The sequence below is a fragment of the Struthio camelus genome, chromosome 1 (genome assembly GCF_040807025.1).
Source record: "Struthio camelus isolate bStrCam1 chromosome 1, bStrCam1.hap1, whole genome shotgun sequence".
In the NCBI taxonomy this organism is placed as follows: Eukaryota; Metazoa; Chordata; class Aves; order Struthioniformes; family Struthionidae; genus Struthio; species Struthio camelus.
The window spans coordinates 151,383,707-151,410,945 of record NC_090942.1 but is presented as its reverse complement, the minus strand read 5'-3'; the positions used below and the strand labels follow the sequence as shown (position 1 = coordinate 151,410,945).

Sequence of the window (27,239 nt, the reverse complement as noted above, 5' to 3'; positions counted from 1 at the left end):
CTTGGGAGGGGCAGTGCAGTAATAGAAATGTTTTTACTTCCTTGTAAGTTTCCCCATACGCCTACAAATATTCTAATTTTAATTCTCTATACTATTGATGGTTGCACTGGACTTGCAGTGTTTACATTAAATTTATGTTTGGGTGGATATGTGGGAATGTTCTTGCTCACAGTAAAGTAGTGGTTGAGACGATAACACCTTAATAGTAGATGGAGGAAGAGAGAAGAGGTAAGACATGGATATGCGTTGCCTGTGATGGACCAGCAGTGCATGTTATGAGGTGTAAGATGTTTAAGGTACCATATTTATGTCTGTGTTTCTCCTGAGTTCCTTAAAACAAGTTAATAACCTTTCTGAAACATCCCAGAAGTTTTTTCAGGGACCTATGCCAGGATTGTTGTGATTAATACATAACTGACGTGTACAACTGCTGTGGCATCCCGAAGCAGTGCTGATTTCAGCACGAGATGAAACTGCCATACGTACAAAATGAACAAGGTTAAGCTGGACATGTTAAGCTGCTAGTACAAGCAGATCAGTTATGTAATATGGACAATTTCTCTGCTGGAAATCTCATTTGCATATTCTTTTAGGCAGTGATGGTGCTCCCTAAGATGGTGGTCCACAAGGCTGGAGTAGGAATGACCGTGCTTTGGAGAGTGTGTTATTTTCCGTTAAAAGTTAAATGTAAAATCAAGTGCTAGAACAGTTTTAAGGCTTGACAATAGGTCAAGTGAAAGGAACTACGACTGTATTCTCTCCAAAAAAATTTCCTTTTCCTTCCTGTATTGATAAACTTTTTTACTTTTTACTTTTTTACTGTCTTGTGCCAAATCGTTGTGCTTGTTTGTTCTGACCCAACTCTTTTGGTGCCAGTGTGGCGCTGCTGTCAAAGGGTTTCCAAAAACTTACACTTTTTTGCTGCTTGCAAGATGCTCTCTTTTTTTCTCCGCTCACATCGTTGGAAAAAAAAAGTCTTAATATGTAAATAAGTACTGGGGTGGTCAGAGGGGATAAGACGGAGATCTCAGTTTGAAGGTGCTCTCTGTTCTCTGTATGTTTCAGGAATAGCTGGGTAAGGAAAGGGTTACTTCAGTAAGTCAGAAACTATGGAGTAGGAGTTCTATGCTATCACTAAACCCTTTTCATACTAATTCATTTCTAGTACTTCTGGGCATAAACTGCTCTCCCAAACTGTGATCAAAAGATAAGTTAGTTAATCTAATACTTAGTTTTGTGTTAATGTTGCAGTAAATGGATTTTTAAAATAGTTCAGCTCAAAATCCACTGAGTTTTTTCCATCTTCCTCCATATGTGTTACGGAAAGATCCTCTATAACTAGTAAAAATGTTTACTTTTTGAATAAATCCTTCTGGAAACACTAGTTTCCACGTTTCTGCAGAAATGCATTTCTGATTTGGTCTGTGAATAACTTGTAAGGAGAAAAACAATATTTTGCACTCTTGGATCATAGCATCTGATTTCTCAACTGTAGTTGTTTTTCTTAGTGTATTTGCTGACACAAAGCAAGAATATTTCTGTTTTTAATTTTATAGATCCTTCAGCTGATGAATTAAGGAGGCTAATGATGTTGCATGGAGGCCAATACCATGTGTATTATTCCAGATCCAAAACAACACACATCATTGCCACAAATCTTCCAAATGCCAAAATAAAAGAACTGAAAGGAGAAAAAGTAGTTCGGCCAGAATGGATCATGGAAAGGTAAGTTTAGGTCCACTGCTTCTGGAGATTTCTCCCTCTAGAAAAAGGAAGAAAAATCTGGAAAAGCTGCTTTATAAAAGGTTACATTTTGGGTTTATGATTTGGTTTAAAATAAATCTATCCTTGCATCAGCTGAATAAAAATACCACTGTCATACACTATATATATATATATATATATATATATATTTTAAATGTTTTTCCTTAAAAAAAAAACTTTGTACCATACAGAAAGTCTCAATCATAGTTGGAAGCTGAACATTGGCCTGCTGATTGCCATGTTAATACCCAGTCAGTGGACCAGCCTTCATCTTAATATGCTTTATTAACTACCAGATAATTGTTTTTTAATTAACTTCTTGCCTTGTACTTTGCATAAATTTATCTCCTGTAAATAAAAAAGAATGTCAATTGAAAAGCATTTTCATAAAATTGAGATTAATCCGTCTAAAATATATCATGTTGTGACTTTTATTAAAACGAATGAACAAATTGTGTGAGCAGGAGAACTAACAGCTTTATTTCCAAGTACTTTGTGTCTTATGATTCCTCCACACACTAAAATATGTAGGTTCAACTGAAGTTGTCCTCAGGTCCTTGGAAAAGATGATAGCTGGGCTCAGAACAACTAATTTGATTTGCAACTGTCTTCCTTTGTCTTAGGGGCCTGTGGGAAATAGGACAGGCAGGAACATGTTTGGGGAATGGCTGTCAGTGGCATGGAGTTCCTAACCAGTCTTTTTCTAGAGGACTAGCAGAAACGGGCAAGCAACTGTTCTGCATGCATATTTCTGAAATGTTGTTTTCAGTTGCATACAACGTTGCTAAATTTGAGCCTTTTGGACTCAAACGTTTCATATCATGTATCTTCTTTAAGGTAACTTAAGGTCAAGGGTAGCCAGCCACTAAAACAAGCTACCAGTAGAAGTTGTGGATTCTTTATTTTGTTTTTTTAGATTAAGAGGAAGTTCTTCTTAAAGAAGCATTATCTATGCATTATCTAACACAAATACGAAGAAAATATTTTTAAATGATTTACCCAAAAAAATAACAAAAATGAGTGTAGTGAGTTGCACTTCATTTGCTGCTTCTGATGTGAATTCAGATTACAAAACGTTTGAACAAATAAAAGCTGCCAGTCTCAAACCAGTACAGCTTTTGGAAGAGATGATGTGTTACTCTAACAGTAAATATTTTGGAAAAACAATGTAGACTTTAGGAAAATCACTGTACTTGTGTTTTGATAGGCCCCTGATGAGTGAACACTAAAGAAAATCTCTGCAGGGCTTAATAAGGGAATTATCCAGCAAGATTACAAATGTTAAAATAGCTGCTCTAAAAGTCATCTTTGGTAATAATGAATTACCAGGTGAAATTAGATGATCGAAATCACCAAAGTGTCAATGTATTGAAGTATGAGGGCGGGTTGTTTGGTGGAGTTGGGGAGGGTTGTTAGCTTCCTAACTATTCCGCTGGGAACAGAAGATGTAGCACCAGAAAAAAAAAAAAGCTTTTAATTGATGGGAAGAGAAAATTGATAGCAAACTGAATTTTGATAACTTTAATTGGTTAGTTTAGTAAAATATTTGGAGTTTTACAGCATTCCAAATAAAGGAATTAATGGGAATTGAGTTCCATTACTGTAGAATAAATTTAGCTTGGGTAAAACTTTAGAAAACAGTGCACATGAAAGTGCACTGAAAAGTGATGAAAATATCTTTGTAGTCATGTAAGCCTGTAGGATCTTTTATCCAATGATGGCTCGGGGGGAATTTTATCAGTATGTATAAATAGCTCCTGGGAGGGTGTAAAGAAGGTGGAGCCAGACTCTTTTTCAGTAGTATCCAATGAGTGGATAAGAGGCAGTGGAGGCACAAAGTCAAATACAAGAAATTCCATTTGAACATAAGAAGAAACTTTTCTGCAGTGAGGGTGGTCAAACACTGGAACAGGTTACCCAGCAAGGTAGTAGAGGCTCCACCTTTGGAGATATTCATAACCCACCTGGACAAGGTCCTGAGCAACCTGCTCTCGGTGATCCTGCTTTGAGCAGGGGTGTTGGACTGGAAGATCTCAGAGGTCCCTCCCAATCTCAGCTGTTCTGTGATTTCTGTGGTTCTGTGGCCTAAGTGGAAATTACAAATACTCAGCTGGGTGGCAGAAGAAGCAGTTCCTCTCTAACTATTAAAAATACTATACTAGGTTTATTTTTTTCTGGAGGAGAGGTTACAGGAATTTTTAGCACTGTAGATACCAAGGACATATTGCAAGTTAAGTAAGTGTTGTTTGTGTAATTTTGTAATACACAAATAAAGAAATAACTAGAAACTAAAGGGAAGTCTGTTTAGAATAGCCTACAAACTTAATTCAGCTGGATGTCTGTTGCCTGGAGCTGGTAATTTTTGTGACAAATTTGCAAGTTTCAGAGATAGTAAAAAAAAAAAAATGCTGTTTAAGGAAGCATATAGATTGAATCTATACATTTGATAGATTGAAACTACCCACTGAGCTAAAGCTTAGTGTTGAAACTGGCAAATGATGCGAAGGGGAACAAGAAGGGTGTTATAGCGAGAAAAAAGCAAAAGAAAGACCAGGGTTGCTGTTGGCTTGCTGCTGAATGGTGGGGGCAACCTAATGACAAAGGACAGGAAAAGCTGAGCTACTCAATACGACCTTTTCTTCAGTATTTACTGGCAAGGTGTACTTTCATGCCTCCCAGGCCTGTGTGCCTAGTGGCAGAGTTTGGGGAAAAGAAGTGCTACTGAAGGTATAGGAAGCTTAAGTTAAGGATCAGTTAAGCAAACTATGTACACAAGTCTATAGGACCAGATGGGATGTATCCAAGGGAGCTGGCTGGTGTTAGTGCTAGGCTGCTGTCTGTCATCTTTGAAGACTGATGGCAATCAGAGGTCCCGGAGGAATGGGAAAGGGCAAATGTTGCACCTGTCTGCAAAAAAAGGCAAGGAGGAGGATCCAAGGAACTGCAGTGCAGTCAGCTTCACCACAGTCGCTGAAGGTTATGGAACAAATCTTCCTGGAAGCGATATCTGGGCATGTGAAGGACAGGAAGGTGATAGGGAAGAGCCGGTGTGAATTTATTAATGACAAATCATGACCAGCCTGATTGTCTTCCGTGGTGGCTCTCTGGACGATGAGGGAGCAGTAGCTACCGTTTACTTGACTTTGGTATAGCTTTTGGCACAGTTTCCTGTTGCATTCTTTTAGCCAGACGAGAGAGATACAGACTGGATAGTGGACTACTCCTTAGGTGAAAAACTGGCTTGTCTGCCTGGCTCGGACAGCACTGATCAACGTTTCAGAATCTAACTGGCATCTTGTTACAAGTGGCTTTCCTCAAGGGTCGATGCTTGGGCTGATGCAGTTTAATGTCTTCATTAACAATATGAGCATGGGTGAGGAAGTGGAAAGCACCCACAGCAACTTTACAGATGACATCGAGTGGAAGGGAGGGCAGGGCTGCCCTTTGGAGAGATCTTAACAAACTGGAGGAATGGGATGACAGAAACCTCATTAAATTCATGACATTACAACAAAGGTAAAGGCAGAGTCCTGCACCTGGGACAGAATAACTCCATGCAGCAGGACAGGCTGGGGACTGACTGGCTAAAAGGCAGCTTTGTAGAAGAGGACTTCAAAAGGTAGACAGCAAGTCGACGGTGAATCAGCAGCACGCCCTTATGGAGATGAAGGCTAAAGGCATACTGCGTTGCATTAGCAAGACCATAGCCAGCAGGCTGAGGGAAGTGATTCCTGCCATCTGTTTGGTGCTTGTGAGGCCAAATCTGTTTTACTGTGCCCAATTTTGGGCTCCACCGTTCAAGACAGATACTGACAAACTAGAGCGAGTCTGGTGGTGAACCACCAGGATGATTAGAGGCCTGGAACGTGGTATATGAGGAGAGGCTGAGGGAGCTGGTTTTGTTCAGCCTGGAGAGAAGACTAAAAGGGGTCTTATTGCTATCTTCCCCACTACCCGTACGGAGGTTACAGAGAGCATGGAGCCAGACTTTTCTAGGAAGTGTACAGCAAGAGGACAAGAAGCAATAGTCACGAGTAGGAGCGAAGAACATTCTGACTGAATATAAGGAAAAGATTTTTCTCGGTGAGGGAGGATAAGAACGGGAACAGGTGTCTGGAGAGGTTGTGGACTCTCTACCCTTGGAGGCGTTTAAAATTTGCCTGGAGGCAGCCCTGAACACCTGATCTAACTTTAAAGTTAGCCCTGCTTTGAGCAGGTGTTGGATTAGAGAGACCTCCAGAGGTCCTTTTCAACCAAATCTTTTTTGTGGTTCTAAATGCTGTGATCTAGGGTGTGTGGAAGGGGGAAAGGTGTTGAAAGATGCATCTACAATGGGTTTCCTATTGCTATATCTTAATACTTTGAAAAAAAAATCAACCATGTATTGATCTAATAACAGAGCTGTTCCAGTAGCTAAAATTACAGCGTGAACAAGATGCCAAATGCTCTGTCTGATGACCCTGAAATTGGTATAATGATTCTGAGATATTGACTGTGTGAAATTGGTATAACCACCTAGGTAAATGAGAAATATAATAATCGGGCATTGTAAAAGCTTGGTTGCTGCATCACTGTGTTCTATACAAGAAAGTTCTGGAACTTTAACGTGTTATTTTTAACTTTATTTGGTAATGTGTAATGTAAATGATGTTCCTTTATGAATGCTTTATGTTCATGTCTCAAAAAGTATTTAATTGATATATTTTTAGGGCTGTTTTTACTATTCCATTCCCATAGAAACCTTACCAGGTCTCTATGTAAATGTTAACTAGTGCTTAAATTTCTAATTGGGTAGTGTGATCTCCCACTGTGTTCTTCTCTAATTGCACCAAGACAGGTTATAGGGGCTTTTGTTCACCTGTCCAGCTCTCTTGACAGTAGTACAGCTCTGAGCTAGTTATAAAGCACATCTCTAAGAGAAAGAGCTCCAGTGTTGAGGAACAGCAAAACAGTTTATCTTTCATTGAAGTAAATTCTCTTTTAAGATTTTGAACCGAATTGTAACTTCAAAACGGAACCTAATATTAAGCTGCTTTGGTATGGAAAGGATTCCGGTGCTACGAGAAGCTGCAGCATCTCTGACTGAGTGTTCAGTACAGGGAGTTGTGCATGAACAAGAGGTGGAGAATAAGCTGGGAAGGGTGTTATCTCTACTACCAGTAACAGACATTGAGGTGGAGAGATGAAATCATACTTTGGTATATTTATGAGAGGATTCTGCTTCAAAGGCAGAATTTACCAGTTATTGAAATATAATTGCAGTTCCAGTGGGAGAAGTAAAAGAAGAAGGGAGATACAGTGCAACGCTTAGGGCAGAACTGGAATGATTAGGGTAGATACTTACAGGAGGACTATTTGGAAATCTTTCTTCTCTTTAGTTCTCTTCAATGGATTTTCTCACAAGAAGGGGTAATTATCCTTTTAGAATGGAAAAAGTGGGAGTTCCTCTTTTAATAGTGAACCACATCCTAGCTGACCTCTTTTGGCTTCTGCCCCAATTTGCTTGGAACACATGTATTTGTGTTGTTCCAAGTGAAATAGCACAGCGTTGTTCAGTTAGAACATGAGATTTTTTTGAATGTGGTGGTTGTTTTGTTTTTTGAAATTAAATGTGTTTTTTATGTATGTTAATTGGAGAAGACAAATGGATGTGGACAACTGACCAACGCATCTGAGCAAACGTCTTTGTTAGTTCCAATCACAATGTTATAAATTACTGTCTAGTTCAGTCCAGTTAGTAGTGGGAAGAGGGTTGTGGAAGGATTTTAAGTATGTATAGCAGAACAGCCAACTCTATTGACCAAAGTAAGTTTATTATGTATGGGACATTTTTCAGTTTAGAAGTTTGGTTTTTGTTTTCTTAAGTATTTTAAGTAGAAACTTGTTTCTTTTTCTTTTTTTCTGTTTCAGCATTAAAGCTGGACGTCTTCTTTCGCACGTTCCGTATCAGCTTTACACCAAGCAGTCAAGCGTTCAAAAAGGTCTCAACTTTAATACCATATGCAAACCTGAAGATGCTGTGCCAGGTCCAAGCAATATAGCTAAAGATCTCAACAGGGTGTAAGTGTTCACAATCTCGTAACGCGGATGCTAATTATTCATCTGTAATGGGTTTGCATTTATAATTGTGTAGCATTTTTACAATTGATTTCACCATTAGAAGAGGGAGAACCTGAGGCCCTGAAATGTGAAAAGAAAGTGCAAATAGAAAAATGGTTGAGGATAGAATTACTTAATCTTGACTCCAAACCTTGTCTCTAGTCTTTACACCATATTTTACTTGATACCTGACCTAGGAGTCCCACTGGGTGTAGCATGTCTGTATGGAAGTAACAGTGTCTGTTGCAGACATTAAAGGATTCTGACTAGACACTGGAAAATAGGTCTTTTTTTTAAAAAACAAAAAGTTGATATGATTTGATTAATTTTGCTGAAGGTGTCCAGAAGTAGTTGTAAATGTGTACTAGCTTTTCAGTTCTTAGTTTAGCTTCTTTAAGCAAAAAAAACCGCAGCATTTCTTACATACAATAGCACCAAGATTTAAGTGAGACTCGAGAGAGAAGATGGATTAAAAAAATCAAATTACAATAGAATTTTTTTAAAGACCTTGAGAAGGGAGTAGAATTGAAGGCATCAGTGAAACTCCAATTGGTAAGCGAATTGGGAGGGTAAAATAAACCTTCCATTTGGACAGTGTTCTTTTTATATATGTGTGTGTATATTTGTGTGTGTGTGTGTGTGTGTGATATATAATATAGTAAAGGTTTCTTTTTTATATATATCTACACATGCACACATAGAAAGAGAGAGAGAGAGAGAGAGATCTTTAGATGGTTCTTGTGTCTTTTTCAGAAGCCCATGGTATTGTTTGTTGATTAGAGACAAAGCACTGTCTTACACTGGCTACTTTTCTCGTTTGTTATGATGATCTTCTTCTGCAGTAAGCTGTTTTATTTAAAACCCATTCTGCATAGCATTGAGGAGACTTTACTACATGAGGGAGCTGTATTTGTGAATAAGTGAAACTGGTGCCATAAAATTAATATGCTAAACAGTATTTCTTATCAATGTTTTAAATAGGTGATATAATCACTGTTACCTTCTATTATTATATTGTTGAATGAGAAAAATATTCACACTTGCAAAAATACCTCTTTATTTTAACAAGTGTGGATTTTAGGTTTGCCCTGTCTACTGATACGAAGTACATGCCTCTGGAGGTACCACTTTCAACCATGTAGCTCTTGCAAAATATTGCTACCTTTAATATAATTTATAATTGTAATAGTATTAACTAAATTGTTATCACAGTTAATTGGCTTTCTGGTTTTACTTGTCTGCTGGATAGCTAATTATTACCCACCCTTTTTTTGTGGGTGTACTTAAATTGCTTGCTTTGGGAGTTGGGAGGGTGGTTGTTTTTTACGGTACACGAAGAAGATGCATAATTCTTGGAGACTGTTTTTAATTTCACTTAAGGGTTGTTATAGAGTGGATGTTTTGAATAAAAGCTTTGTCTTTGCAGTGTCAGAATAAATGTAGATTGCCAATGTATTCATAAGAAAATGCTTTTTTTACACACTTAAATACAAAAAGGGTTTGTTTTTTTTTTTTGTTAAAAGATAGTATGTTTTAATGTACAGAATTTGAACAGATTTTTCCTTAGGAGAAGATAAAAATGAATCCAACACACTAATCGAAGTCCTAGTCTGAAAAATAGAAGATTTCTGTGTGTGCTTTCATCATTTTTGCTGTAGCTAGAGGTGGAAAACTACATCCCTTGATTTAAAAAAAAGACTCCTTTTTCTGATGGCTTGCTGCACTATTCATGCTGCCCATGGTAGTAGAGTTCTGTTAACAAATAAATAGTTACTCAATTTCCATTGGAGAGCAGTGGTCAAATTAAAGGCCCTAGAAATAGTTTTTCTAATGCAAGCATGATTTTGGTCACTCCTGCATAAATTCCTGGTAGAATTATATCAATATTACAGCAAATCCATGAAATCTTTTGTGCAGCTGTACAATGTTTTGTGACATTTAAAGGATGTAGCTCAAGCTTTGTGCTAATTGTTGCAAGACCCTAAAAGCTAATCAGATATGTGCTGATAACAGTTAACAAAATAAATAACACTTGAAATGACTTGTAAATGTGCCTTTTTTGTGAAATAAAAGCTATTAAATTATCATATCTGTTTCAGAAATCATATTAAGAAGGGTGAGATAGAGAGTGAGATCATACCCAATGGAATAAGTAGCTGGAATGAAGAAGAGGAAGAAGAAAGTGACAGTTTGGGGTTTATGGAACTGGAGCAGATCCTTCCTGGAAGGAAACAAAATGGGATTCAGCCTCACAAAGACAGCACTGCCATTTTTAATGGACACACACACATTTCTACCAGTGCCTTAAAGACACAGGATTGCTTGGTACCGTCCGGCAACAGTGTTGCAAGTAGATTCTCTCCAGGCCCTGTGCAGGAGGAAGGAAAGACTGAAAAAGGCATGGTTGACTTTAGAGACTGCACAACGCAGCAGTTGCAGCAAAGCAACAAAAATACAGACTTTTCGTGGAATCCACATAGGACTATGAATAATTCATCCTCATCTTCATCTTTGCACAGTAATACTAAAATAAATGGTGCTCACCACTCCACTGTTCAGGGGCCTTCAAGCACAAAAAGCACTTCTGTACCTACTCCTAGCAAGGCAGTTTCCTCACATGTGTCCAAACCTTCAGATTGTAGTTTTATTTCTGACTTTTATTCACGTTCAAGGCTGCATCACATAGCAACGTGGAAGTGTGAATTGACAGAGTTTGTCAACAGCCTGCAGAGAAAAAACAGTGGTGTCTTTCCAGGAAGGGAAAAATTAAAAAAATGGAAAGCAGGCAGGTCCACATTTAAAACTGACACAGGTAGATACTTGTTTAAGAAAGTTTATGTTCAAAAGACATCTTATATCCTTGTTCACATGTTAAATGTGTAACTGAGACTAAGTGCGTTAATTTTCAACGTTCGCATGGCTGTCGGGCTATCTGGAATAGCCTGGTGATTTTAATGCATCTAAAACTAAAGGGTTAATCTCTTTTTTTTTTTTTAAACTTAAATTGTGATTAATATTACACTGTGGTCTACATTCAATTTCTCTTTGTAAAAAATTTTCCTGACTTTACCAAGATACATGGAGTGACTTGGGAAAAAAAATAGTTACCTGTCTAAATGTGATTGCCATGTGAAAATCTTAAAACAGAAACAGAAGAAAAAAAACCTTGCTGCTTATAGGTCAGTGTGAAAAATTAAAAGATGAATAACATTTGGAAATGAGCTAAAATCAAAATGATTTTTTTGTTAGTAAGAATATAGTGTACCTCTGGGTCTGTTTAAATGGGTAACAGTGTTATATAAGCCTTCTGAACTTGGCTTATGACAGAAGAGAAATGGTTTGTGTCATTACATTGCCCATCAAGAGCCAAAATGAAAATATATGTGTAATTTATTAGAGCCATAGTATTACAAGTATAGATTAAATATTTGCATCTTAGAATCTCTCTTTTGAGTTTACAGTATTATTCAATTAAAAGGCTGGCTCTGCGTGATCAGAGGGATTCTGACGCCGTTATGCTGTAAAAGTAATCGCTTGTGATCGTATGAAAATAAGCTCACAAAGACAAATTACCGCATCCTAAAAATTTATTGTTATAAGAAATAAATTAGCTGCTTTTGTGTTTGTGCTAGCACATCCCAATTATAAAACATGTTGGCTTATAAACTGCCATCAAAGCATGGTATAAGCTAACGTATTTTACTTTTCCTGTGATTTAACCTAGAGAATTCATGTAGTTAGTTACTGTATTTCAGTTGACAAGTAGCAGCTTCTTGAGCACTATCTTGGTTGCTTGATTTACAAATGTCCTTTACAGTATAGTCATTTGAATGCAGATGGTAAATTATTAAAAATAAAAAAAAAACCATTTTTCTGATTATTCATCATTTAACACAGTTGTCAAGCAGAACAAATCAACTGATGTACTGAAGTATTTTTCACTAACATATATTATGCATGGTTCAGATTAAGGTTCTACCTCAGCTATAGCCTTCTCTGGTAGGTCAGCAACAGAGATGCACAAACTTGTACGTCTAGAATACTTCACAGAAGTATTATTAGAACTTTAGCAGTATATGTTTTTCAGTCTGTAGCTATTTTGCTCATCTTTGCTGGATGTTTGCATCAGTGTATGTACAGCAGTGACAGAGTCCAAATGCACAGAAAGGTTAAACTCTTTCCATGTGTTTTGTGAAGAGTCAAAGTTAACTTTTAGTGCAGCTAAACTTTTTTATCTTTTAGAACAGTCTGTTCTGATCCACAAGCAAAAATTGTGAAGCTCACTGTTACAGACTCAATGTTAGCATTGAAATGAAAATCATTTAAGATCTAATTCCCACTACATGCAATAATCTCCTTGGGATGGAGGGAGCTTGTTATAGCAAGATAGAGAGTGTTAATTATGAGAAAATAACATAGAAACTTATGTTGCCATGTTTAGACTGTTTGGCTACTGTTTGTTTTTTCTTCAGATTTTTCTCTGAGAATTTAGGGAATGGTAGTGTCCTCTTGGTGAGGAGAAACAAAAATCTCTGTAACTTAGGGTGATTAAAAACTTCATGATAGTCCTTGATGACTAATGTGAGTAATACTAAAATGCATGAATTAGGGTTCAAGTTTTCTATTGGTGTATCTTCATACTAGGTAATGTGTCTGTTTCGAGCTTGGCCAAGCCACAGAGCTGTATAATGCACGTGGATATGGATTGCTTCTTTGTGTCTGTGGCTATCCGAAATAGACCAGATCTCAAAGGTCAGTATCCAATTTTAAATGTCAATTTAATAGTTTGAGCCTTTCTCTCTCTCTTTTTTTTTTTTTTAAAACCTACACACTTATCAAATGGAATTTGCATGCTAATTTTCCTCTTGGCATCTGTCTGATAGTAGGACCACACAACTTTCATATTCCTGCTCACTGTCTCACAATCCAAAAGCATGTGGAAGAGATAACTGGAATTCTCTTTGCTGTCTTCCTTTCAGTGTTCAAAGTAACAACAGAGAAGTAAAATTCAGAGCAACCATTCTGTATGACACTGCACCTGTCTTATTGAGACTTAAATCTACCACATTAGAAATTGGAGATCAAATTATAGTTGTACCAAAAGCGATTTTTGGTCACTCTGTGTTAAAAGAAAAACAAAAAAGGTGGGGTATTCTAATCTTTTTCCTAAAGTAGTCTAAGGAGCGTTGTTTAAATTGAAAGGTGGAAAGATCAAGACTGAGAGTTAATTTTCTCTTTACCCAGTGCGTCTTTTTAAAGGGAGATTTGCTTCTCCTCCTCTATCCTACCTAAGCTCTTGCTGCGCACAAAGTATTTTAGGACCTGGATGATGGTCTATTCAGCTGATGCTTAAAAGTGACTCAGTGATCATCCTTAGTACATAGGTAGAATTGGAGCTCCTTAGCAAGTTGTTTCCAAGTATAGCATTCCAAAATGAAAATACCAGCTCTACTGTGCAGATGCTGAACTTTATTGCACAAGACTTGGGCCGTGGTCCGAGAAAGATTCAAAGCTGTGTAATTCATTTGCTCTCCTATGTCCAAAGACAGGAGCAACTGTCAAAGAAGCTTCTTTTTTGCCTGTATCTTAAAACTTTATTCCTGCCAAATTTCAAATTCCGTTACTGCGATATAGAGAACCTAGGACTTTTCTGCAAATATTTTTTCTTTTCCGTAGAACTGTGCCAGAACTTTTAGTGCGTGTATTAGCTTGCTGTAGAAAAGTTATGCAGATGTTGATATTGTTAAAAAGTCAAAAGTTTAACTGAAGATCCGATCTTGAACAGTTAATTAAACAAGTGGAACTGAGTGTGCTGGTATGTGGAAGTTACACTGTTCTAACTTACTTACGTTAACACACCTGCTAAAAGTATTTAAAAATCAGTATGGTGTTGGCCATGTTTTATACTAATGAATTAATAAGACATTGTTGAACTTTTACAGCTTCCCGTTACAGTAGTTGTTAAAGACAAACTAATATGGCTGCATTTTCACTCTTTCAAAAGTTTCTCTTTTGTGTCTAATTGCAGCTATGTGTAAATTGACAGTCCGAATACAAAGTCACTTTGATAGCTGTTTACCCCTGTAAGAGTGCGTAAGCTTGAAGGAACTTAAAAAAAATAAAATGAAATAAAACAGACATCTTTATAATTCTACCCTGGTTGTGCTATTATTAAAATGTGAGCTTCTGTAAACGTTGACTTCTAAGTACGTGCATTTCTTCTCCGCAGGAAAACCGGTAGCAGTTACTAGCAACAGAGGTGCAGGAAAGGCACCACTGCGCCCTGGTGCAAACCCCCAGCTTGAATGGCAATATTACCAGAATAAGCTATTGAATGGCAAAGCAGGTACAAATAAGTCTGTTTTTTTATTGTTTTGTTATTGAAAACTTTTTCCTTAAAGTAATGCACAGTGGATAAATTCTGGGTTTTTTCACATGTGAATATTCAGGAAAGAAATGTTTCTGGGCAACACAATGCTTTGTGGCTTCAGCAATAATTTGCCACTGTGACTTTTTGTTAGTTATCTTTGTTTAGTGTGGGTGTACTATTTTAGAGTAATTTTATGTTTTATTCACTTTTTAATTGAAGATGAGTATAAGATAATTGTTAAGTGATTTTTTTTTTTAAGTAGGAAATATGGATTGTGTGAACACTTGGTTCTGAGTATTGCAGGAAAGTACTTACAAAATGCATTTTAAAAGGCTACTAATATTTTTTTAGAGGCTACTAATATTTTTATTATTTTTAGAAAGTAGAAATGACAGCACAGCCAGTAAGAGGTTGGTTGAAGATGGCTTTTGAATTGCATTTGTATAATATCTGTATACAATGACTTAATTTGGGTGGTCCTTAGAGCATTTTGGGTGTCTGGATAGTCTGGCAACTTCTGTGAATTCTGTCCTTCCAGTATTTTGTTTCTGCAAAACCAGGGCAGCTGTTGTAGTAGCTGTAGTCTGAGAATTCCTTACTTGCCTACAATCATTTAGAGCCTTCTTGTTACTTTCTGTGCTCTCAAGTAGCAGTATACTAGTATAAATAAAACATACTATTAATAACTGGTTTTCTGATTGTTATACAGTCTGAACTGCATTTAATGTGAGAACATAGAATTGCTAAACATAAATTGCAACTTGTTTCTCCTTTTTTTATTTTTCTTTCCTCCAAGAGTCTGCTTAATCAGCTTGAAGTTTAAGTGAAGAGGTTTTTTTTATCACTGCTATCTAATTTTAATTTAGTTTTGGAAGTTGCTTCTCCTTTGCCCCTCATGCACACACTTCTTAACTAAGTTGTAGTAGTACTAGTACTATTCTAAAGTTTATATGACAATTAGTTATTTTGTTGATATAAGAGATGGAAAAACACAGTTTGTTCTTCCATGGTTGTTTCTGAAATGTTAATACTTTAAAAAAAAAAAAGTAATAAATTATGCAGATTTTCAAAGACATTTGGAAACAAGGTATTACAGTAAGTGATGCCTTTTTATTTGTCTTTTTGCTATAGTTTAAGTACTCTTTTAATCAGAGGCAGAATATATGTTGGTGGAACCTACTGGCCTTTAACTTTGTAAGGACCTCTTTGACTTTCCAGAAAGTCAGAAACTTTCCAGACTTAGTTTCTGCTGTGTTTGCAATGTCATGTATAAGCATGTTACAAAGATAGCTGTGCTTTTTGTGGACTTAGATTTTCTATAGTACAATTTATGTATGAACTATTTATTGGTAGCTCAGTTTTAAGTAGTGACTTAGTAACTTTTATTAGAACCTTGCATTGGATAATGATGTGACTTCATACAATCAAGCAATATTTGGAGAGTGAGGGAGTTAAAATTAAGGAAGCTTAGCTGATATAAGTTAGCATGTGCTCTGTGTTTCACAAATTCAGCAGTATCTCTTTAACTATATTTATTGTGTAAGGGTACAATAGGTTTCAGCCTCATTGTACAGCAAACTCAGTTTCTTACTGCAGCAGCTTTTTCTGGATGTCCACACAATCGTTTCTTTAACTTCAACATCCAATCTCACTGGCTTGCATGCAGGCAGGCAGCTAGCTCTCTTTCTTTCTTGATATGTAGTCTGATTGTACAGCCTGTTGTTTTGGCACAAGGATTTTTTCCTAACGCTCTTTTTACAGTCTCTATCTCGTTAGCTGCAGATTCATATTTTTTAGTCTCTTTGTTAATTTTTTGTCTTTGAGTAAAATGTTTTTATCAACAAACAAATTTAACCTGCTGTTTCTGCTTACGTTCTCATAAACAAATGGATTTGTCTTCCTTTTGGGGAAGAGAGATTAAAGATAGTTGTAGTCTTATAAGAAAACACAGAATTGCACTTTTGGTTAGGCTTTTCTAATGTCACAACGTCTTAAGAAGTATATGTGAAACTCTTCATAGCATGTGTTTAATTGTGCCTTGCCACAGCTAAATGTCATCTGGCAGGCCCATGTATCACATGAAAAAATGCTTTTTCTAAAATACTAAAAATATAGAATGCTAAATTGTACTCAGTTAAACATACGCAATTCTGTTTGGGGATATGCTATAGAAACAAAATAAAAAGGTAGTTGGGACCAACTTTGGACGTAAGCATATTTTTACCGCCATGCTTCACATGGAACCCACTTCATTTTTTGACGCTTCATGCTTTCCAGGCTGCTCTCTGATCTTGCCTTCTCCAGGTCTTGCATATTAGAAAAAATGTTCCAAATTTAAAAAAAAAAAAGAAAAGAAAAGAAAAGAAAAACCTGTGAATCACTTAGTTTTACTACATACTGAATTCTGCTGCTTCAGCTACTTCTTTTTTTGCAAATTACTTCTTTAGTGATATTGGTTCTTGGCTTTTGATCTGCATTGCTGAACGAGTGTCTAGTGTCAATAGAATCTTGGATCCTTTATGAAATACTTTCTTTTTCTTGTTTGAATTCATCCAGAAATGTGTAACTTTTAAATTTAAAAATTTGCTATCATTCTCTCCCCACATCTCCACATTGGAGATATGCTTTCTGGGTAGTAGAAATTACTTCTCTACATAGATACCATCTTTAACATTCATATCCTAAAGCCAGAGGATTAACATATGTTAATCAGAATTCATAGTTTGGGGTCTCTTTTCCATGGCCAGGATGCCCAAGATGTGAATGGTTTTTAGGCTTCGTTTCCCTCAGCCGTAGTACCTCCCATTTTTCATTCTAAAGAGCAGCAGTTTTTAACCATCATATTAGTCACAGATTTATTCTCAGCGATTTCTTTTTCACAGACTTGGGTCCTGGCCTCTGATTTCTCCATCCGTTGCTCCACATTCACCATGTGCCTGTCTAGTTTCCCAGCTTTTGATGAGAGGTTCTCTACCTTGCCTTCCATTGAGGACAATGTGTTCTGCATTGCCCTGAATTTCACGTGAAGTGACTCCATCAGCTCATGGGGGGATCTGCTCTGCTGCGATGTGGAAAAAGTCGGCGAGTCCAACGAAGATAGACAAGATGACAGCATCATCTCAGGCCAGGGCACAGGAAGGCACGGACTAAAGAAGTTGTTCTTGTCATTCTTATCTTTATTTGGGGCATAATTTTGCTCTAATTTGCAGCTGCAGACATCTTAGGTAACCTGCTGAGCTCATCATACATTAATATATTTATTGACTTGCTTTTCATGCAAGTCAAGTTCTGGCCCCACTGTCTCCACTCACTCATTACAGTGCTTTCTCTGGTCTGGTAACTACTTGTATGTGCACGTAGCACCCTGTTTCCTTTCAGTGGAATTGTCAGTGTGTTATGTTGTTAGTACCGTGATTATGATTAGGTATTGTGGCAGTGAAGTAAACTTCGTATTCATTGTATTACAAAGGTGGACAGTATTAAATAGACTACAGTAATGAGAAAGAACTATAACATAAGTATTAGATTTCATTTTGAGTAAATAAGAAGCTCTATGTCTTTATGATGATACCTTTTTGTTTTGATTCTGACTGGGAATTTGGGAGGGAATAGCAATGTTGGCATCAATACACTTTTTCAGGCTGATCTATAATTTAGGGTGCAGGCATCTATCTGTCAAGGTTTACATACCGTGCAGCACCTAAATAGAAAGGAATGGAGAATGCTTTACTTGATTCCAGTAGTGTCTTGAGTTTCTGTTCTAGTATCTAATATGCAGTTGGCCTAAGAGCATGTAGAGTTTTATAGAATTAGGAGAGGCCTGTCTCTTGTTTTATAGGTCTGAGATTGCAGTGTTTATAGTTGTATCCTTTTGATCCAAGAGAAATACGTGGTGGTATTTGAAAGAAGTCGCTTATCCTAATTTGAGAATTATTAGGAAGTAATAATGGAGGTTCTGTCAATGAATTTCCCTGTAAGAGTATTAAAAGATATACAAGTTTCTAGCTAGGTTCAGTTTTTAATTTAAGCTAATTAGTAAGTGTCCTTGTTACTTCATTTGACTCCTTAAAGATCACTCTGGGATATCTAGATTATGTAATTATTAAAAACAAAAATAATAGTTTTAAATAGGAGGTTATAAATATGATAAGCCATGCAATTGTACTTTGAATTCACTTTCTTTGTCTTGGTGGTATTTGTGTTTTTTTAAAAAAGAATATAGCTGAGCATCTTTTCGGTAGATTTTTGGTAGCAATTGGTAGATTTTCAGTGTCATGCATTTTGTTTACAGGATATGGTTGTAGCAGGTGGCCTCAAGAGTTTGTCTCATCATTATCCTTATTAAAGATAACTGAGATCTCTTATTTTACAGTAATGGTATAGGAAGCCATATACAAGCTACGCTCTAAATGTTGGGGGAAAATAGGAAGAGAATTTTTCTGTAGCATAATATTGTTCACAATAATATGTGTAGACCTACATGTAAAAAGAGATTACTATGTGAGGGTTTCTGATTTTTTTTTTTTCTCGACTACATGAGTCGAGAAATATAGTCGATATAGTGCTAAGAACCTCTTCACCAGCAGGCGCTAGTATAAAAATTATATGAATACTCCATTATATTTATTTCATCTGCATTCATTTTGTTGAACTCATAACAAAATAACATAAAAACACATATAAATATTATTTTCCAAGCAGAAATTAGAGTTCCTGATAAGGTGGACTCACCAGTCTGGGAGCATCCAGATTCCACACACATGAATGGAGCTGACATGGATCTCACTGTTCTCTCCATGGCTGAAATTGCCTCTTGTAGTTATGAAGCCAGGTAGGTGAAAGTTACGTATCGGGTTGCTTGAAAAATCTCATACAGATAGGCATAAAATATCTGTAAATAGCAATTGTTAGGTCATATATTGCTTAAATTTATTTGGGTAAGAAATTCTTTTATGTTTCAGAAGTTTTAGTTATGTCCTTCCCTATGCATGCAGCTGCTTTTTAAACACTGTTATAGCTCTCAGCCTAACTCGCATGTTAACTGAAACAAAACCAGTTAAGGAAAGCTTTATGCCATTCAGAGTGATACGATGGATTTCGTAATGTTATCTTCAATTCTTTATATCAACTATCAACACTACGTTCTTTCGTGGAGTTGAGAACACTTTGTTACTGAAGGTTTTAGATAAAATGATGCAATAATAAGAGTGATTACTAAACTTAAAAAAATTTCATGCACTGATCACGCTGAGTATTCTGGATAGCATAGCTTATAACTTTCAGAATTTGAAATAACTTGTTATAAATATAGCCACAGTGTTGAAAATGCGATTTGCTACCCTAATAGAAAAAAAATACTCCGGCAATTAGTATTTCACTGTAACCTTTCTCAAGTATGCCAGGGTAGGCAAGGTGATGTTTTTGTCTCAAAAAATTACAATTTATTTGTTGTGGGAGCATAATTTTACAAATTTGCGTAGTGGGATATAAGAAGCAGCTATCTTAATCTCTGTAGTGTATGCTTGGTCTTAATCAGAGATAGAAGATGGCATGCTTCCTGGAGACTTTTTCTATGTTTTAAGCACGTCCCCAGACACAGGCTGTCCATGCTGTATGCTTAAATATCATACAGCTAGTTAAAATACTCTATTTGCAGCTATTTTTCTTACCTATCAAAATGCTGGTAGTTTTATCAATGATTTACTTTTATGGAAAAAAGACAAATACTTCATTTGGAAATACCACATATTAACATAATTTGTGGAGGGAGAAGTTAGTACTTTATGCATTTGCTTCTTATTTTATTTTAGACAAGTTGGCATAAAGAATGGAATGTTTTTTGGCCAAGCGAAAAAGTTGTGTCCAAATCTTCAAGCAGTTTCATACGATTTTAATTCATACAAAGAAGTTGCACGGACAGTATACGAAATACTAGCAAGGTAACGTGTGCTGTATGTTTACATGATCTTCCATGGTAAGGTTATCAGACATGTTTTCATTTGCCTCTGCTGAATGCCGTTATTTGAGTTCATATTTTCATCTCTGTATTACTCTCCCGCTTTATGAAAACCATTCCTATGTCAGATCTTCCTTTTGTAGTCATTTTTTATTTTGAGCACTCTGTTTCTTCTGAGCACTCTTTTATCTTGAAGCCAAATCCTATAAATGGTCAACATCTAACTACAAAGGAACCACTGTTAAAATTTTCTCTGATTACACTGTGAGCAGAACTGATTCCTGTTTACTAGTGAGATACTTTCAAGAGCTGTTTGTGGGTTGTTTTTTTTTTTTTTTTTTAAATTGAGCGATTTAAGAATTGGTTACTGGAGTAACTTCTATTAGTGACTACTTTCTGATTTAAAATGCACTTGAACAAAAGTAGAAATTTGTTAGTGTGAGTAAAAAACAAGTATTTAACTCTCCTTCCCCCAGCTGTTCCTTTAAAAGCGTGATGCATGTTGAAGTTAGTCCTACATAATAATTTTACTGTAATTTGCTATATTAGCATTTTTAATATTTAAGTTAATGTGTGATGCTAAAAAAGCAGGGAAGTGCCACCACAAAAGGAAGACTTTATTTGCTACATATTTGTTTTAACAGATGGTGAGCTGTTGCTGGTGTTTCACCTCCTTTACTTTGTGTTGATAGCTATACTCATAACATCGAAGCAGTCAGTTGTGATGAAGCACTAGTAGATATCACTGAAATCCTTACAGAGACCAGATTGACTCCTGATGAATTTGCAAATGCTATCCGCACCGAAATCAAAGCCCAAACTAAATGCACTGCCTCTGTTGGGATGGGTAAGTGCCTTGTTTCATCTCTATTTACAAGCATTGCCTGATATTGTTAGGCTTATCAAAGCTATGTAAGACTGGTAAAACAATAAGTGTTTGTGGAATATGGAATATATTGCCATTTAGATTAAATTAATTTAAATAAAAGTGCAAGATACTTTCATAAGTGGAAATTTCTAAGCAGCATTTTATAAAATTGCTATGATCTCTCCTTTTTTATTCAAGCAGTATGCTAAAATTCTGTCTGTATAATATTTACATTGATTTTTATAAAATGCTACTGTATTTTTTCCAGTAACTTGAAAAATGAGACCAGATTCTGTTCCTTATGACAGAAAGTAGTAAGAGTTTATGGGGTGGCATGGTTTAGCATAGTTACAAGTAATATAAAGCAAAGCTTGTGTAATTTGTAGGAGGTATTGTACATGAAGTTACACATCTGAAAAGAATTTCTTTATTACTTTTCACTTGGCCCCTTCACTGTTTCTTTGTTCTTTTTGTTCCTAATCAGGTTAAAGTAATAAGTATGTGGGAATAAATCTACTGAGTGTAAAATCCACTTGTGATGCAAACTGAAGTTCATTATTGTAAATCTTAGTAGTAGAATCCTTCCTTTTATTTCTTAAAGGATCATGGTAGTAGAGACTGTAATTCCCTTGATTCCCGTTTGTCTCTTGCTTTGGCTTGAAACGCATTTGTAATCTTTTTATATGCTTATTTAACGTGTTTGTTTTTTCTGTAGAAAGAGAGAAATGATTTTTGAAGCATTATTTTCTAATCTGATACCATATTTCTCTTACTGGCTGAAAAGAGACAAAGACCTATGAGCAAATCTTTATTTCTAATAATCAATTTGTATGAGATATTTGAAAAATAATTTTGATGTCCTTTCTAGAAATTCATGTGGTAGGTTCACTGCAAGGACTTTGTCTCTTCACTCTTAATTCATCATATAGTAAATGAATCAGAGGAAAATATTGTAGTTGTACTATTCCATGAACGTAGAGACCTGATTTCAAATACATGGTCCGCCAGAAACAAACGTCTCATGTAAGTGATTTATGTGTTGCCCGGTGGGAAAGTTATACCAATATAATAAACTGTAAATTTGAATAGATATTGTTATACCATTGAGGTTCCTTCCCAACACTATTATTTCCGATTAGAAGTAAATTAAAGAAGGACATGCTTTTGCCAGTTGAATAAATTTAATTCGTACCCCAGAGATTTTAGTGGCTAAACTAAAGTGATTCAGACAATGCTAGTGAAAGATTAAACACTCATCTGTAAGCATCCTGTGCCTTGGTTTCTGATTTGTTAAGTGAGGTATTAGCACTTCCCTACTTCGCTGTTGTGGGGATAATACGTTACAGAAGGTAAGTCACTGAGATTTTATGGTATTAGAGGCTATATTGGTATCTTCGATAGATAAGAGGATCAGAAATCTTCAGTGCTCTATAGACAAAACATGGATCCCCAAAGTTAAACAGAGAATTGAATGAGTCTGTCGTTAATTGTTTCATCGATTTAACCTCTCGGCAGAAACAGTGCCCATAAGTCTGTGTTGCTGTTCTTATCGACTAAAATTTTGAAAAGGCCGAAAAGAATAAGAACGTAGATGGGAGGAGATTAGCAATGGGGATATTGTACTGCTAGCTCTGAATTCTCCTGATTTTTTTTTTTTATTGGTTTGCTTTATCTTAAAGCAGAGTGCTTGAGTGGCAATAATAAATCCATTTGGGTATCATTTCAGAGACACTTTTGGCCAGGCATGCATAAGCTTGTGAACAGAGAGAAAAGAGTACTGAACTGGGACTTGTACCTCTACATACACAGAACATCACGAAGACAAATTCAGTGTTTTTAGTGAATTGCCCTGTGCTTGCTTGTTGTGTGTTTGTTTTTACTTTGCAAGTGCAGTTACTACTGCAGTTAGTCTACTCAAAGCACAAATCCTGCTAGTTGCCAATTTGAAAGCAGATATTGCAAATAGAAATAAATATATCTCATTGACCTCTTTACAAAATATACAGAATTTGACTGTACCTACTGAATTTTTTCCCTTAACTGTTGAATTGCAGAATCCTACTAAGGCAGACAGAATTTGCCACGTTAATTTGTTATTTTCACAGGTTCCAATATTCTGCTGGCCAGAATGGCAACTCGTAAAGCAAAACCAGATGGACAGTATCACTTAAAACCAGAAGAGGTGGATGATTTTATCAGAGGTCAACTTGTTACCAGTCTTCCAGGTACTCTGTCTCTTCTTTTACAGAACGTTTTGCATTCTAATACTAGAGCAGTTATAGCTGCAGATCTGGGTTCAGGTTTCAGTCTTGAATCTAACAAGATTAGATATTATTTCATGGTTAGGATCTGGGGAAAAAAAATTTACAAATAATTTCTGAGAATAATCTTAGTGACCTTTTTGTATCTTTTAGAGGAGCATCTTTTTGGTAAAGACTTTACAGAGCCATGCAGATCTACAGAAGAAGCCAAGGGCTTAATATCTTAAGCAAGCTTACATTCTTTAAAAGAATTATTTGGATGAATCATCTCAAGTGAATGCCAGCTTACTGTATCAAAATGAAGTAATAAAATGATTAACAATGGGCTCTTCCCACTGGGAGAGGCAGGGTTTGCTTAGATATTTTATTGAGAGGTTGTATATCAAAATAAAATTAATGCCTAACCCAATCACGGAGTGATTGAGGCTGGAAGGCACCTCCAGAGATCATCTAATCCAACCCCCCAGCTCATGTAGGATCACCTAGAGGAGGCTGCCCAGGACCCTGTCCAGATGGCTGTTGAGTATCTCCAAGGATGGTGAGCTCCACAACCTCTTTGGACAGCCTGTTCTAGTGCTCTGTCACCCTCATAGTAAAAAAAATTTTTCTTAAGATTCAGACAGAGCTTCCTGTGTTTCAGTTTGTGCCCGTTGCCTGTCCTCCTGTCACTGGGCACTACTGAGAAGAGTCTGGCCCCGTCCTCTTGACGCTCTCCCTTAACAGATATTTAAGTACATGGATAAGGTCCTCCCTCAGTCTTCTCTTCTCCAGGCTGAAGAGTCCCAACTCTCTCAGCCTTTCCTCATACGAGAGGTGCCTCAGTCCCTTCATCATCTTAGTAGCCCTTCTTCTGGACTTGCTCCAGTGGCTCCATGTCTCTCTTGTATCGGGGAACCCAGAACCTTGACCTAGATATTCACACTCCAGATGAGGCCTCACCAGGGCTGAGCAGAGGGGGAGGATCACCTCCCTCAATCTGCTCGCAACAGTCTTTCTAATGTAGTAGCCCACGATAGCACTGGCCTTTTTTGCCAGAGGGGCTCACTGCTGGCTCGTGGTGAACTTGTCGTCCACCAGGACCCCGAGGTCTTTCTCTGCAGAGCTGCTTTCCTGGAGGTCCGCCCCCAGCCAAGAGAATATACTTTCTAAAAGGGACTATATGAAGCCAGGAGTTAGAAAAAATACCACAGATAGAAGAATGAGAATATATGAGGGGAAAAAAGGAGCAAGGGAGAGGAATTTATTTTATCTGTTGCAGTTAGAGAACTCTGAGAGACCTGGAAGACAGTAAGGATAGGAGGAAAAGTAAGAAATAAATGGATAGAAGAAAACATTACCTGACTAGAGAAGTGCTTCTGCTTTGTAACACAAGTCATATTTGAATGGCTAATGAACAGAGAACAACATGGGAAATGAGGCTACTCACGTGGGAGTCTTAGCACTGTTACGGTTTGCGTCCATCTGTATGCAGTTTTTGTTGTGATAGATTTATAATACAAATTAGGCATTTGTTTCACAGGGAATTATTTTTTCGTGTAAGGTTTTTTAGTTAATGGTGTACTACAAACTGTGACAGAACATGTAGATTCTTTCAAGAAAGAACAACAGATTTGTTGAATTCCACCTATTTTTGCGTAGTTCTCTGAGGAAATGTTTGCATGATTTGCAGTTTTAAGAGCACTAATAATTTTGTAATCTCTGTGGCGGGTAGAAGTTCCAAAGATACAATGTTTCTACAAGTTTTGTGAAAAATGGCAGCTGGACAGAGGGGAGGAGTCCAAATTAGTACGTCCTTTGAGGGGCAGGCAGGCAAAATTCAACTAGCATACGTTTTTGGCAGTAGTTCCCAGCTGTCAGGTATACAGGTAGAGTCTATGTTTTTTTCCTGCATTCCTTGGTCCAATAGGAGAGATAAAGAGAGATTTGAGTGGGGGAAGAACTGTAATGATTGGGTGGGAGGCCTGTGGACATAGAGAAGACCTGAGGAAAATGCCAGGGGGAAGGATAGAAACCTTTCTAGCCTTCAGGTTAGGGGAAGTTCTTTACAGGCAAATGACAGGAGTCTGGAGTTAGTGTCATGAAAGAGCGATAGGCAGTGGGGACATATGGGATGCACCTGTATAAAAACAGGCTGGTTATTTATTTCTTTATTATTTTTATGGTTGTTGTTCCAGGAAAATACTTAAAGGGATCGTAAGCTAAAGTGTTTCTGAAATGCAGCTCTATAGCATATTACTGTTCAGTACGTCACTAACATAATTTGACACAGATGTAATGCAAAAACTGCTGAATATGCGTCATCCATGCTCTGTATTTTAGTGCTAGCTGTGCTCAACCTGCGTGTGTACACACATACTTAGTGCTAAATGTTCAAAATAGTATACTTCTCCATTTAAGGAGAAAAAACAGAGATCTATTTTAACAGACAGCAATCACTAAAATGAAGACGTGCTAGGGGTAGCATACATGTATGGATGCAGGTTTACCAGAAATTCTCTTTACATATCCTCTTCCATGACCAAACGTCATTTACAGCACAGCACCGTTTCTCTTCGGCATAACTTACTGGAGATTTTTTTCCTCCAGAAGATAGTTCGTATAGCAATATGCTTTGACTTGAGTCTTTAAAGTTTTCAGATTTCACTTCTATGTTCATAGTAAAAGCTTTTCCAGTGTTTCTATCAGTACGTCACTTAGTGAAACAGAGATTCTGAAAGATAGACTCTGACAGCCTGAGGTTTCTGACTTCTGCTGTCTTTGGCTATGTAAACTCTTAAGGTTAATATCTTCCAGAAATTACAGCCCACCTCTCCCCAAACCCATAAATATACTTAAATTTATCACACTTACATATGTGCAGTTGCCGTGGATACCGACAGTTTCCTGTGGTTGGTAATTCAAAGCGCAAGTGATACAGGTATGCTATCACTTCTACTTGAAATATTTTTCTACCTAGGAGGCAATGGAACAGTAGTCAAAATATTTGCTAGTTCTCTTTTAGATTAAGTCACTTGTATACGATGGTAAAAACATATTACATGTCGTACACCTTCTGTAGACTGAATATTGTGGTGGTCAGAGCTACATACACTGGAGCAGGCAGCACCTTGTCAAGGAAGTTTACAAGCAGGAGTCATTCATATTTCCTACAGAAATAAAGAAACACAGTGCACTATGACACCTTAAATAAAATATGTAATATAGATTAAAGAAATACAGATGAAGACCGCAAAAAATTTCCTTTTGAAACGTGTGTTTCATTGAGTGGAATTTATTTGTTATTACGATAATAATTTGAATCTACATAATTTAGGTTTAAAAAGGCAAATTTTATTCCTTCCATAGCTAACTGGCTCTGAATCGTGCAGAGTTAATGGAACTAATTGTTTTCTTGTTAGGAGTTGGTAGGTCAATGGAATCCAAGCTGGCTTCTTTGGGAATTAAAACCTGTGGAGATCTACAGTGTGCTTCAATGTCAAAACTGCAGAAAGAATTTGGTCCAAAAACAGGACAAATGCTTTACAGATTTTGTCGTGGTTTGGACGATCGACCTGTTCGAACAGAAAAAGAAAGAAAATCTGTTTCAGCAGAAATAAACTATGGAATAAGGTTTACACAGGTAAACTCAAACTTACTTTCTTTTCTGCAGTGACTTCTTTCAGCTGTAGAGAATTCTTCTCATGTTCCAGTTATTTTCACTTACGCTTTGATCTGTTAGAGCAGCATCTTAGCCACCATATAGAAATAGGAAAGTGAAGAAGTAGGAGATCAGAGGATAAAATGGAGACCGCAGAAGTATTGTACTGACAAGAGGAAGCATTTCACAAAATTAACTGGCTTTTCTGCATTTGTTACACCAGTCTAGTGCGGAAAAGAGAAGTGCAGTAGGTTTGTATGCACCTAGCACGTTCTCTTTCATTT

General features: G+C 36.8%; 1 protein-coding gene across 12 annotated transcripts in view; it reads left to right on the top strand.

The window, feature by feature from the left end:
- REV1 (REV1 DNA directed polymerase) overlaps nucleotides 1-27,239 on the top strand; it is a 62,468-nt gene that overhangs the window by 15,379 nt on the left and 19,850 nt on the right. For 9 of the 12 annotated variants that reach the window (XM_068924369.1, XM_068924294.1, XM_068924378.1 and 6 more), the window contains 10 exons: nucleotides 1,557-1,725; nucleotides 7,675-7,824; nucleotides 9,963-10,675; nucleotides 12,508-12,615; nucleotides 14,093-14,209; nucleotides 18,932-19,064; nucleotides 20,044-20,172; nucleotides 20,882-21,036; nucleotides 23,163-23,282; nucleotides 26,717-26,937. In XM_068924369.1, the coding sequence (XP_068780470.1) occupies nucleotides 1,557-1,725; nucleotides 7,675-7,824; nucleotides 9,963-10,675; nucleotides 12,508-12,615; nucleotides 14,093-14,209; nucleotides 18,932-19,064; nucleotides 20,044-20,172; nucleotides 20,882-21,036; nucleotides 23,163-23,282; nucleotides 26,717-26,937 (2,015 nt within the window). The remainder of the gene's footprint in view (nucleotides 1-1,556; nucleotides 1,726-7,674; nucleotides 7,825-9,962; nucleotides 10,676-12,507; nucleotides 12,616-14,092; nucleotides 14,210-18,931; nucleotides 19,065-20,043; nucleotides 20,173-20,881; nucleotides 21,037-23,162; nucleotides 23,283-26,716; nucleotides 26,938-27,239) is intronic. The other 3 variants (XM_068924385.1, XM_068924337.1, XM_068924395.1) reach the window with 1 other exon arrangement.